Source organism: Prunus mume, linkage group LG5 (genome assembly GCF_029339155.1).
Source record: "Prunus mume cultivar Tortuosa linkage group LG5, ASM2933915v1, whole genome shotgun sequence".
Lineage (NCBI taxonomy): Eukaryota > Viridiplantae > Streptophyta > Magnoliopsida > Rosales > Rosaceae > Prunus > Prunus mume.
In genome coordinates, this window is record NC_142702.1 from 17326324 (window position 1) to 17338974 (window position 12651).

Here is a 12651-nt window from a genome sequence, read left to right on the forward strand (position 1 = left end):
TTCTTCTTTAAAACATAGTTTAATGCAGAATATTCTATGACATGAAATCTTATAGATATTAAGAACGTGATGTCGAGTGTTCAATTAGCGTTTTTATAAATAAATTAAGCATGCATTTTCTTTGTGTATTCAAGCAAAATCAGTTAAGGATTTGTTTTCAGTTCGACAAACTTCATTGAAGTTTGTCGCCAAACTAATCTCTTTAAAACAATGGACTTGAAGGTATTTTACAAAATTTCTTTATCTATCTAATGTTATTTGAAAGCCTCTTGATGCACGGGGAAGTGCACGTTAAAAATCAAATTTAGAATATTCGATCACGTGAAATGACATGAAAATTGATAAGTTGCTTCAGTTACCTTTTCAGTTTCGTAACAGCTATATGTGTGGTCTTTGTAAATTCAGATGAAACATGTGAACGACTTGTCTGTAGCTAAACAAACTTATTTAACCCCATCATCGGCTTTATCGCCCAAATTTATATATAAGTGCCTCCCAAAATTTCTTTCCTAGTACAAAACGTAAATATTGCTCATGTATATAGGTTCTTCCTTTTGTAATGGTTATCATTTTAGAACTCGAGAGCCCGTTTTTAGGTTTTAGTGGAAGGAGATGGAGAAAAAAAGGGAAAATAAAAATTGAGATACATGTAAAATTAGTAAAAGAATATTCCATTGTAGAAATGAGTGGCATGGGAGAAATTGATGCAAGAGAGACTGCTATTGTAATGCAGCGCAAGGTACATTTATTTGCTTGTTACTTGCTTCTTTTTTTCTCAGTTATTGTCAATTTGCTCTTGATTCATTATTAGATTTAGCATAAATGCCAAATAAAGATCATGTTTGTGAGACCTTGGAAATTTTATGGTGTTTTAAAACTATTTGTAGAATTTTGGAGAAAATATTTTGGATGTGATTAAACGAGCTCTACACAATAAGGTTAACCATGCTTGGATTTTGTTAAGTTTCGAAAATTTCCTCTTTCTGAGTTAGTGACTGATTACGTTTTAATCTCTTGTTTCCAAGTGTGGCTTGGGAGAATGGTCATACTTGTTCGCCATACTCGGTGCTGGAATTCTAGTACAGTGTACATTGATTTAAGTGAGATTGTGAAGAATCTACCTACTTTGGGCTGAACCTACAGAGAACTCAGAGTAATTTTGGGTTGAAGTGGAAGTTGGGTAAGTTTCTACTTTCAAGTTTGTGGCCTTGGTAGTTGCGTGTGTTGGATAATTATGAGTTGGGTAAGTCTCTTGTTTCCAAGTGTGGTTTGGGAGAATGGTGATCACTACTAGGCAGCTCATTGAAGGTTGAGGATTACTTTGGAGCCTGTTAAGGTAAGATTTGTTTGCCATACTTGCTGTCGGAATTCTAGTACAATGTACATTGATTTAAGTGAGATTGTGTAAGTGATTTCGGATGTTATTTGATGACATGCAAATTCACTAGGTGAAGAATCTACCTTGGGCTGAACCTACAGAGAACTCAGAGTAATTTTTTGTTGAAGTGGAAGTTGGGTAAGTTTCTACTTTCAAGTTTGTGGCCTTTGGTAGTTGGGTGTGTTGAATAATTATGAGTTTGTTGAGGGGATAATAGTCATTTTATCTTAAATTTGGGACTGTTTTGGTGTTTAAAGCTGATTAGAACTGAATGCCAAAGAATGAGATGGATGTTGAGAAATCTGCATTTATGCAGAAATCTGAGTATGTGTTCTGTTCTGGACAAAATGATCTAGTCCGTGTTTATGTTTTAAACTGGGTTTTTGATGGGTGAAAAATAGACATTTCGATGAGTATTTCAATTCAAATATGATTTCATTCAAATTGGAGTTAAATTGGATTTTTGGCAAATTTTCAAAGTTGGAATTATTCTGCAGAAAACAGAAAACTCTGCAGCCTATTCTGTTTTGGATTTAGTCTTTGTCTTGCTTCCTTAACTGGAAATTTTTACGTCATTTCGAATCAAAATGGATTTTTAGTGATTTTCCAAAGTCAAGTTGTTCCTGCCTGATTTATTTAACAAAACTGAAGTTTCTGTTTTTAATTGAAGTCTTTGATTTCTTTTATTAGTCCAGAGCAGAACCACATGATCAGAGACTATCCTAAGAGCTAGAATTGGCCTAATGATAAACACATAATTATTACATATGTTATCCCTAAATTTATATTGTTTGCGCCTTATTTAGGTACATCTTTCATAAGTGCAGCCATCACCGGAGAAAAATAAGCAAACTTATGCTTGAGGTGTTGCCCAACCTAGAAAAGAAGAAGCAATAACCAGCAGATATTGAAAATGAAGCTTGGAGTGCCGCACCAAGCTTTTAAGCAAGCTCAAGGATTGAATAAATGAATAAGAAAATGGGTGCAGCCAATAAAGAAGAGGAGTCTACAACACTATAGAGGGAATTGTATAGACAAAGGCAAATGGAGGATAATAAATAAATGTACGGCTATCTGATTGTGGGCTGACGGCAAGTGGTGAGAATTTGTCTATTCATGGCAAAATATGATGCAAAAAGAGCAGTTCCCATTCCTATAAATACAGCGTTGCTGCAGATGTAACTATATTCTTTCCTCTTATAGTGTTAACTTTATTCTTATTTTCAAACCTAGCTGGGGTGGCCTTTGAAGAAGCCTGTTTTGTTGTTGGAACTTACTGTAAATTTTGTACTCTTGTGGGTTTTGTAAATAAAAGGTTGCTTGTGAATATAACGAGTTTATTTACATTTCCGCACCGTTTTCAAAGTCTTATTTCTAACTCAAAAGCCTAATGTTCAATTGAGAACATGGTGTTATAATATTTAGTTTTAACATTGTAGTATTGTGTTGTTGATAGAGCATGGCACTGTTACATGCTCATTTTCCGAGCATGACAATATTGATATCCAATCAATTTTAAATCCATAGAGTGTTAGTTGGATTGACTCATGTCTTTGATTTACTTCAAAGCGGTTCTGAGTTCAAGCCTTTATGGTAACCATATGTGTGAGTTTTTCCCATCTGCTAAACTTCCAAGAAATGAATCTTACACAAAAAAATAAAATAAATGACTTCTGAGGTATAGATGCGCTCCCACAGTTTAGCCTGTTAAGTGACTAATTTCATTATAAAAAAATTCATTTTCAATCAAATAGATGAATACAAATTCGCTAATTTCTTTTCTACAGAAGACATGAAAGGAGGATTCAGACCAAAATTCAGCCTCCAGCCCAAAGTCTAAATCTGAGTCTGCTAAACTCTGCAGGGAACGTGGCCAGAGTGCCAGAATCCTTGTAGCATCTAAAATTTGGTGCCCCAACTTTACATTTTTTTGGTTACATTGGAGGGAATCAAATCTGGGCTTGTCCCAAATCTGAACCCGAGTAAGGAATGATCCAAAGCCTCTCAGGCACGGATTTTATAGCGAACCACAGCACCAAATTATGGAGATCCTATTTCCTTGTTTCCACTATGGTCACTATAATGCAAATTCAGTTAATAGGGTAACATGTCATTAAGTAACAACCCGCGGCTTCATGAAGTTTGAAGTATTGGAGCAGATGTGATAGACGAGCATTGAGCACTACATAAAACTGAGAAGAAGGCTAGAATAGATGAGGAACGTAATAGACAACCCACATATAAGAGAAAACCGATCGAGTGTCTTTTGAGGAACTTAATTATTGATTGGCCCCATGAAACTTAATTGTCATTTTCTCAATCAAACTCAATTTGTGTCACTTTACCCTCTAAAACTCAATTTGTCTCACTTTACCTCATTTCCATATGTTCCGTCTAGAGTTTTGTCATTTTTAATGTCTATTAATTATTGTTTTTAGATACAAAATAAATGTTTATTAATTGTTAAAAAGAAAATTAGTACATTTATGCTATATGCAATCTCAGCCATTGGATACTTTTCAATCTAACGATCATAAAAGTGTTCCATAATGTGCATTGGATGTATTGGTTGAGTTAATTATGGTTCTGTTAGTGAATCTTGGGTGGGATATGTTTTGAGGGATATTTGGCTTGGTTTGTTGACCTACAAGTGTTTGCTGACCAACGTATTTCAAATCTTCATGCTATACTATGATGGTTTTAGCTAGATTTGTTCCTTTCTGTTTCCTGTTAGTTTTCTGGCCTGTGTTTTTGCATGGCTTTGTTTGTACTATTCTCTACCCTTTTGGGGGGGATTGCAATGAATTGAAACTTCGACCAAAATAAAAAATATATATATATAAAAAACCAGACGCATGAATTTTGTAATTATCAATTTGTAAGATTTCTTCTTTAAGAAATAGTCTAATGCAAAATATTCTATGACATGAAATCTTATAGATATTAAGAACGTGACGTATAGTGTTCAATTAGTGTTTAAAAAAAAATTAAGCATGCATTTCCTTTGTGTATTCACGCAAAATTAGTTAAGCATTTGTTTTCAGTTCGACAAGCTTCAAAATAATCTCGTTAAAACAATGGACTTAAAGGTATTTTACAAATTTTTTTTATCTAGATAAACTTATTTGAAAGCCTCTTGATGCATGGGGAAGTGCACGTTAAAAATCAAATTTAGAATATTCGATCACGTGAAATCACATGAAAATTGATAAGTTGCTTCAATTACCTTTTCAGTTTCGTAACAGCTGTATGTGTGGTCTTTGTAAATTCAGATGAAACATGTGAACGACTTGTCTGTAGCTAAACAAACTTATTTAATCCCATCATTAGCTTTATCGCCCAAATTTATATATAAGTGCCTCCCCAAATTTCTTTCCTAGTACAAAACGTACATATTGCTCATGTATATAGGTTCTTCCTGTTGTAATGGTTATCATTTTAGAACTTGAGAGCCCCTTTTTAGGTTTTAGTGGAAGGGGATGGAGAAAGAAAGGGAAAATAAAAATTGAGATACAAGTAAAATTAGTAAAAGAATATTCCATTGTAGAAATGAGTGGCCTGGGAGAAATTGATGCAAGAGAGATTGCTCTTGTAATGCAGCGCAAGGTACATTTATTTGCTTGTTACTTGCACTAGCGGATCTGTTAAGGAGCGAAGAGGTGCAGCTGCACCTCTCCTCGCCAGAAAAACTATTGTTGGTGCTTGAAATTGCCCATTTGCTTCTTAATTCCATCTTCAACATTTAAGTAAATGTCTTTGTCTTTTTACTTTCATTTATTTTTATATTACTCCATTTACTTAAGTTTACAATATAAATAAGGAAGTACCCCCCATTTGGATTCAAATAAAAATACTAGAAAATCAAATTCCCCTCAAATCAAAATTTGAAAAATCGGTTTTAGTGCAAAATATGATTTAGGCTAAAAACGATAGCTCATTAAGTCAATATATACTTCATAATAAAATCCCATAAAATCAAGTTTTCTTATTTGATGTGTAAGGAATAAAAGCCGCCAAAAATTATCTTGAGAAAATGATTATTCCGAAAAACCATTTTTTACTTAAGTCAATATTTTTACATAGAACAATTTTTCATGTATGATATGAATGCATGAAGGGACCTAAGGTCAATCTAGGTAAAAAGCCTTAGATGTTCAATCCATAAAGAGTTTTTAACCTTTCAAAATTGCACCTCAGCTAAAAAATTCTTGGGTCCGCCAGTGGTTACTTGCTTCTTCTTTTCTTAGTTATTGTCAATTTGCTCTTGATTCATTATTAAATTAGCATAAATGCCAAATAAAGACCATGTTTCTGAGACTTTGGAATAGGATTGAAAGGACATGTGCGTGTTGGTGATTCTTTTTTTTTGAGAAATTCTATGATTGCATTCATAATTCAGCTAAAAAAGCCACTAGCCACAAATGGCCATACAAACGAACAACAAAGGCCATTACAATAACGGAGCAGTCTAATATCAAAATTAAAAATAAGCTGGTGCGTCTCCACTAACGATCAGGTAGGATCGAAGAAACTCTGGCATAGGCATCCCAACTAAGATTGCAAACTTAGAATAATAAAAAGCTTGACAAAACTAAGCCATAACAATACAAATAAAACTCTCACAAAGAAGAGATGAAAAGCTCTCACAAAGGAGAGATGAAAAACTCTCACAAAAGGAGAGGTGAAAACTACACAGAGAACCCAAAGAGTCTTTGCAACTTATTCGAAACAGAAAGAAATTGCAAAAAAGATGGTGGTGGAGATTCGACTTGAAATGTGAAGATCCGACACGAGCCTCAGCCGCCTATAATGGTTGGATGAAAATCATAACAAAACTAAGACAAATAGGGAAAACCCTTTGTCTGTGAAAATGAGGGAAGAGGTGAAAGGAGGAAGAGAAGAGGGGAGAGGGGGGAAGAACAATGGCTTCCTCCCCCCTCAAAGTGGAAAAAGCTCTAAGAGTTGCGTGTTGGTGATTCTAAAGAGGAAAAAACAGGGGGAAACAAGTTTCTCGAGTTTCTCTTCACGAGTTTCAGCCACTTTCCATGACGCAAGGTCGGGGTCGTTACGAGTAGGACAAATATACACCAAGCCTTTGAAGGATGAGGTTCCAGTTCGGCTCCTACTTCACGACTATCTTTCCAGAAAACCATTCTCTCCCTTCTTTCTCCTTCAAACTTCTTTCTACCATAACTTTCATTCTACAACTCCAATTCTTGTGCCGCTTTCGCCTTTAGGATCGTATGAACGAGCTCTACAAGATAAGGTAAACCATTCTTGGATTTGGTTAAGTTTCGAAATTTTTCTCTTTCTAGTGACTGATTAAGCTTTAATCTCTTGTTTCCAAGTGTGTTTTGGGAGAATGGTGGTCACTAGGCAGCTCATTGAAGGTTGAGGATTACTTTGGAGCTGTTAAGGTAAGATTTGTTCGCCATACTTGCTGCTGGAATTCTAGTACAATGTACATTGATTTAAGTGAGATTGTGTAAGGGATTTCGGATGTTATTTGATGACATGCAAATACAGCAGGTGAAGAATCTACCTTGGGCAGAACCTACAGAGAACTCAGAGTAATTTTGGGTTGAAGTGGAAGTTGGGTAAGTTTCTACTTTCAAGTTTGTGGCCTTGGTAGTTGGGTGTGTTGGATAATTATGAGTTTGTTGAGGGGATAATAGTCATTTTATCTTAAATTTGGGACTGTTTTGGTGTTTAAAGCTGATTATAGAACTGAATGCCAAAGAATGAGATGGATGTTGATGAAATCTGCATTTATGCAGAAATCTGAGTATGTGTTCTGTTCTGGACAAAATGATCTAGTTCGTATTTATGTTTTAAAGTGGGGTTTTTATGGGTGAAAAATAGACATTTCAATGAGTATAAAGGGAAAAAAACTGGGAGTCTGGCACAACAAAAAAAACCCAGCTTTATTTTGTTTTTGCTTTTATACTCATCGAAATGTCATCATTGGAAAGATAGTGAACGCCCAGTTTAAAACTTGGTGTTTGGACTGGACACATTTCGATGACTGTCTTTCCAATGAATCTTACACGAAAAAATAAAGGGAAAAAAATAAAATAAATGACGTTTGAGGTATAGATGCCCACCCACGGTTTAGCCTGTTATGTGCGCTGACTAATTTCATTATTAAAAAAAATTCATTTTCAATCAAATAGATGAATACAAATTCACTAATTTCTTTTCTACAGATGACATGAAAGGAGGATTCAGACCAAAATTCAGCCTCCAGCCCGAAGTCAAAATCTGCGTCTGCTAAACTCTGCAGGAAATGTGGCCACAGTGGCAGAATCCTACGTAGCATCTAAAATTTGGTGCCTCAATTTTACATTTTTTGTTACATTGGAGGGAATCGAACCAGGGATTGTCCTAATTCGAACCCGAGTAAGGAATAATCCAAAGCCTCTCAGGCTAAGATTTTATAGAAAGGAATTATGGAGATCCTATTTCCTTGTTTCCACTATGTTCACTATAATGCAAATTCTGTTAATAGGGTAACATGTCATTAAGTAACAACCCGCGGCTTCATGAAGTTTTAAGTATTGGAGCAGATGATAGACGAGCATTGAGCACTACATAAAACTGAGAAGAAAGGCTAGAATAGATGAGCAACGTAATAGACAACCCACAAATAAGAGAAAACCGAGTGTCTTTTGATTCAGAATTGGAAGAGCTTAATTATTGATCGGCCCCATGAAACTTAATTGTATTATCATTTTTCTCAATGAAACTCAATTTGTGTCACTTTGGCTCATGAAACTCAATTTGTGCCTTATTTTACCTCATTTTTGTATGTTCCGTCTAGAGTTCTGTCATTTCCAATGTCTATTAATTATTATTAATTTTTTTTTGAGGACCTCCTATTGAGAGGGGCGATAGTATCTAAACTCACACACACTACATGGATGCTAAGACTCGAACTCAGGACCTTGTTTGAGAGAGTAAATACTCCAAACCACTACACTAGTAGGTCCTTTGCATTAATTAATTAATTATTATTTTTAGATCAAAAATAAATGTTTATTAATTGTTAAAAAGAAAATTAGTACATTTATGCTATATGAAATCTCAGCCATTGGATACTTTTCAATCTAACGATCATAAATTGGATATCATAAAAGTGTTTTGCCATAATGTATATAAAAAATGTGTCTCCCTCGATCCTAACCTATATATATATATAACGATCATATGAGCTGCCAGGTGAGGGTGCCTTATTTGAGGGATACCCCTTGTAGGGCCACTATGTATTGTATTTCACTAATCCAAACCGTCTATTTTGTAGATACTCATTCAAAGATCATCTCTACAAAAAATCACTTGAATCCGATATCATTTGACCACTCAATTGAGTTATTGAAATTTTAGTACTTTCTTGCCACCGTGTTCATTGATTTTGTAAGACACAATTGGATGTCGAAACGATTTAAAATTTTAATGAGATGATCTATGAATGAAGACCTAAAAATAGGCGGTTTAGATCACTAGAAAAAATTGTAGGTCCTAAGACCTATATATATATATATATATATATATATATATATATATGATTGTTCAATCTCCCTCTCTACCCCTTACCCACATAAAAAAAGTCTCGTCTTCTTTTTTTTGTCAATGTAAAAAGTCTTATAGTTATTTATATCAATTGACAGATAGGCAATACGTTTTTTTTCCTTTTCCATATGGGACAGATAGGTATGCAATTATATATATCACAAGAATTGCTATGAAAAGTCAGAAGCCAGTTCAATTAATTAGGTTTCCGTTATTTGGTCCTTGGTCAGCATTCTAGTACTAGTTTTTGTTTTCAAGTCCAAAGTGTGAACTACTGAATTTTATATATTTTTGGAGAGAATTACTAGAAATTAGGAGGTACTTGCCGCCACCTGGCGATAGCCAATCATGTGCATGAGTGTTTTGTGGAAAACTCTCAAAATTTGAACGTGGTTAGTTTACTTAACGCCAGTCTTTGTTTAAGTTAAGTTCTTTAAAAAAAATTATTTAAAAAATATATAAAATAAAAAAACTTAAATCCCCTCTTCTTTTAGTCTTGGTTTAACTTTAATTAATTTACACTTGCATGCCGTGATCAATATAAATAGCAGAAAGATGGATTAGAAGCCTACAAGAACAAGATTGTGGTGATCGAGGAGTAGTCAAGAACTTCTGAGTTCAGCAACTGTAAGATACCTGCCGTTTCCGTTTTCAGCATAATCTAAACTTGCAGCAGGTTCTTTACTCGATCCATTGATTTTGCTGTATTTTAATATGTTTCTATTTTCATATATGTTGAGGTCAACCACAAAGTGATTTGTGTTCTCTCTTACTCAAAACAGCTTCTTCGTTTTTTTAGTTAATTTTACTACTGAACCACTAGCTTTTTATCAAAACATAAAAGAAAAAAAATTCCCATTGTTTTTATTTTCTCTCTTGGTAACATGATAATGTATTGAAAAAACCTCCATGAAGAAACTATGTCTGCAAATGTTGTCAATGGCAACTTTGGTTGTGGAGGGATTATTAAAGTTAGAGTTGGAAAGGGCCACAAATACTTAAAATTTTGACTGAGAAAGGAAAATTATTATTTTTAAAATAGTTGAGAAAAATCAAAGTGAAAAAAAAAAAATGGGAATTTTTTCTGCTTTTTGTTTAGGAAATGCAAAACCAGATGTAAGAGAGATATGATATTGCTTCCTTGAATAAATTTCTTATTTAATTATATCTTGACTTCTAGGTTTTTTTTTTTTTTTTTTTTTGGCCTTTTTGCTGCTAAAGATCATTGAGTTTTCCTAGTTAACAATCCCTCTGGGATTTTGGGATCTAGCAAGGGCCCTATTTAGCTCAAGTAATTAAGAGCACTTACCCGTTAAATTGCTTTTTATAAACCCAATGTTGTAATTATAGATGGTTTGAATTTCTAACAATGACCAGAAAAGGATAGAAAGCAAAGGGACGAAAAGATGTCGACCGTTTGCGAGAATGTGGAGTACAGTAGTCCAAAGCAGAATAGTAACCATGAAGAGATTGCGGAGTACAATGGTCCAAAGCATAATACTAAACATGACGCCCAACATCCTCCCACCTTATACACCTCTAAGTCTCTCAATCTTAGGAAGTATGACTTTCATCTTACCATGCATATGTTGTTTTCAGAAACTAGAGGCAGCTGCAGCCATTTTTTTTTGGGTGTATGTATCCTGTGTGCGTGTGTTTATTTGTGAGATAGTTCAAGAAAGCACTTACCATGATCTAAGTTGGAGGAAAATAGTTAGTAGGATAAATGTCCTCTACCTATATGTTCTAACTTCTTTCTTTTATCCTTATCAGGCCCAAAATTTTCTGCATGACTGGAAGCCAAAAATATCACTTCAGGTCGCTAAGGTGCGAAAAGAACAAAAATATCGCTTGAAATATGTTCATCCAACATTTTCCTCTCCAAATTTTACTTCTCCACATGAGGAGTGTACAAGGTTATTTAAGGGAGATTTTGGAGAACCAAAATCATCACCCTGATACAGTTATGAATACGAAACAAAATAGGAACCAGCTCAATTTATCAAACAAATGCTGTAAATTTGTTAATAGAACATCTGTTACAGCTAAATGTTGGGGTTCAAGACTATCGATTCCTTTCTTACTGATTGTAGTTCCATTTTCAGAAGGACAAAGACTACGTCAGAAATCGCAAAGAAAACTGTGAATGAAGAAGAATGCCATGGCAAGGTACGAGTGTTGGACCAGCCAGACAAGTGGTGATCTACAGGGTCCCCAGCAAACTCCGCAAAGTAAATGAAGCAGCATACACTCCTCAATTACTATCAATAGGTCCTTTCCACCATGGAAAACCAGAACTGAAGGACATGGAAACCCATAAAAAGATATATTATGAGAATTTTCTTGCACGTTGTAAGAAGAGTAAGGATGAACTAGAGCAATTTATCAAGACTCGTCAAGAAAATATTCTTTGTTGTTATGCAGGGACCATTGAGCTTGACGTAGACCCTGCAAACATAATTGTGGTTGATGCCTGCTTCATCATCGAGCTCTTTTTAACGAACTTCTACGAAACTGAAAATCATAAAAATGATTATATATTGAGATCACCATGGCTGAGGAAAGCTGTAGAGCAGGACTTGATACTGTTTGAAAATCAGCTTCCTTATTTCTCTTCTTCAAGAACTATATCATGACTTTGCTGTGCCTGTCTCTCGCAGTTTCCAACCCTGCAAAGAAGTACAAGAACAGACTCATAGTACCAATGACCGCCTGTGCTGCTTGCCTTGCCCCTGGCGGATACCTTGCAATGAACATTCCATAGAGATTGACGAAGCCAAACCTGCAGATGACAAAGCCGAACCTGCTGATTATGATCCCCTGCTTGAGCTTACCTTTGAGTTCTTCAAAGATTACAATGAGGGGAAATCCATCAAGAATAGAGTAAAACCGAAACATTTCACCGATTTGGTTAGGCATTTTCTATGTCCTGACAAAGAAATGGATTGTGAACACAATAGTGCTCCTGTCAAAAATATATATGCTGCAAAGAAGCTGAGGGCATCAGGGGTGAAGTTTAGGCCACTTAAAGATGGACCCTTAATCATAAAGAAAGATGAGGCCACTAAATGTAAGTTCAACTTGGCATGTTTTAGAAATATGGACTTGAAGCTTACGCCATTTTGTGTCAAGGATGAGACAGAATGCGTTGTTCGGAACATCATGGCCTTGGAGCAGTTTTTGTACCCAGACAAACCTTATATCTGCAATTACTTTTTGCTTATGGATCAGCTGGTGGACACTGTGGATGATGTGGTTTTGCTGGTTGAGAACAAAGTTATTCTTAACATGCTAGGCAGCAACGAAGCAGTAGCCAAGCTGGTTAATAGACTTTGCGAGCAGATCATGGACGATAAATCCTGCTATTTTGATATCTGTGAACAACTTAATAAGCACTATGAGAATTTTTGGAACCGACATGTGGCAACCCTGAAACGAGTTTACTTCAAGGATCTCTGGACTGGCAGTTCAACTGTACTAGGAGTTGTTGTCCTTGTTTTCTCAGTCATTGGAACCATTAAGTCTCTAAAGTCGTAAGCTTTATGCTCGTTCAACTCGTGATTCTTAATAGACAGAATGTTAATTTCAGTCATTACTTCAAGTGATGAACTGAACAAATAAGTTAGCTAGTGTTATATGTTAGAATTTGGTATTTAGCTTGCTGGTTTTAGTGACTGATTTACAGAACAAATAAAACCTTTTGT

At 35.1% G+C, this 12651-nt stretch overlaps 1 protein-coding gene and 1 pseudogene across 1 annotated transcript; both read left to right on the forward strand.

The window, feature by feature from the left end:
* The first annotated feature begins 559 nt into the window (after positions 1 to 559).
* LOC107881226 (uncharacterized) lies at positions 560 to 7008 on the forward strand. The gene is made up of 5 exons (XM_089053725.1): positions 560 to 739; positions 888 to 923; positions 6363 to 6644; positions 6727 to 6795; positions 6908 to 7008. Exons 1-5 carry the CDS (start codon positions 560 to 562, stop codon positions 6950 to 6952), a joined length of 612 nt encoding a protein of 203 aa, XP_088909851.1. The 3' UTR covers positions 6953 to 7008.
* A 4063-nt stretch (positions 7009 to 11071) lies between these two features.
* LOC103331537 (UPF0481 protein At3g47200-like) lies at positions 11072 to 12571 on the forward strand (annotated as a pseudogene).
* Positions 12572 to 12651: the final 80 nt, after the last annotated feature.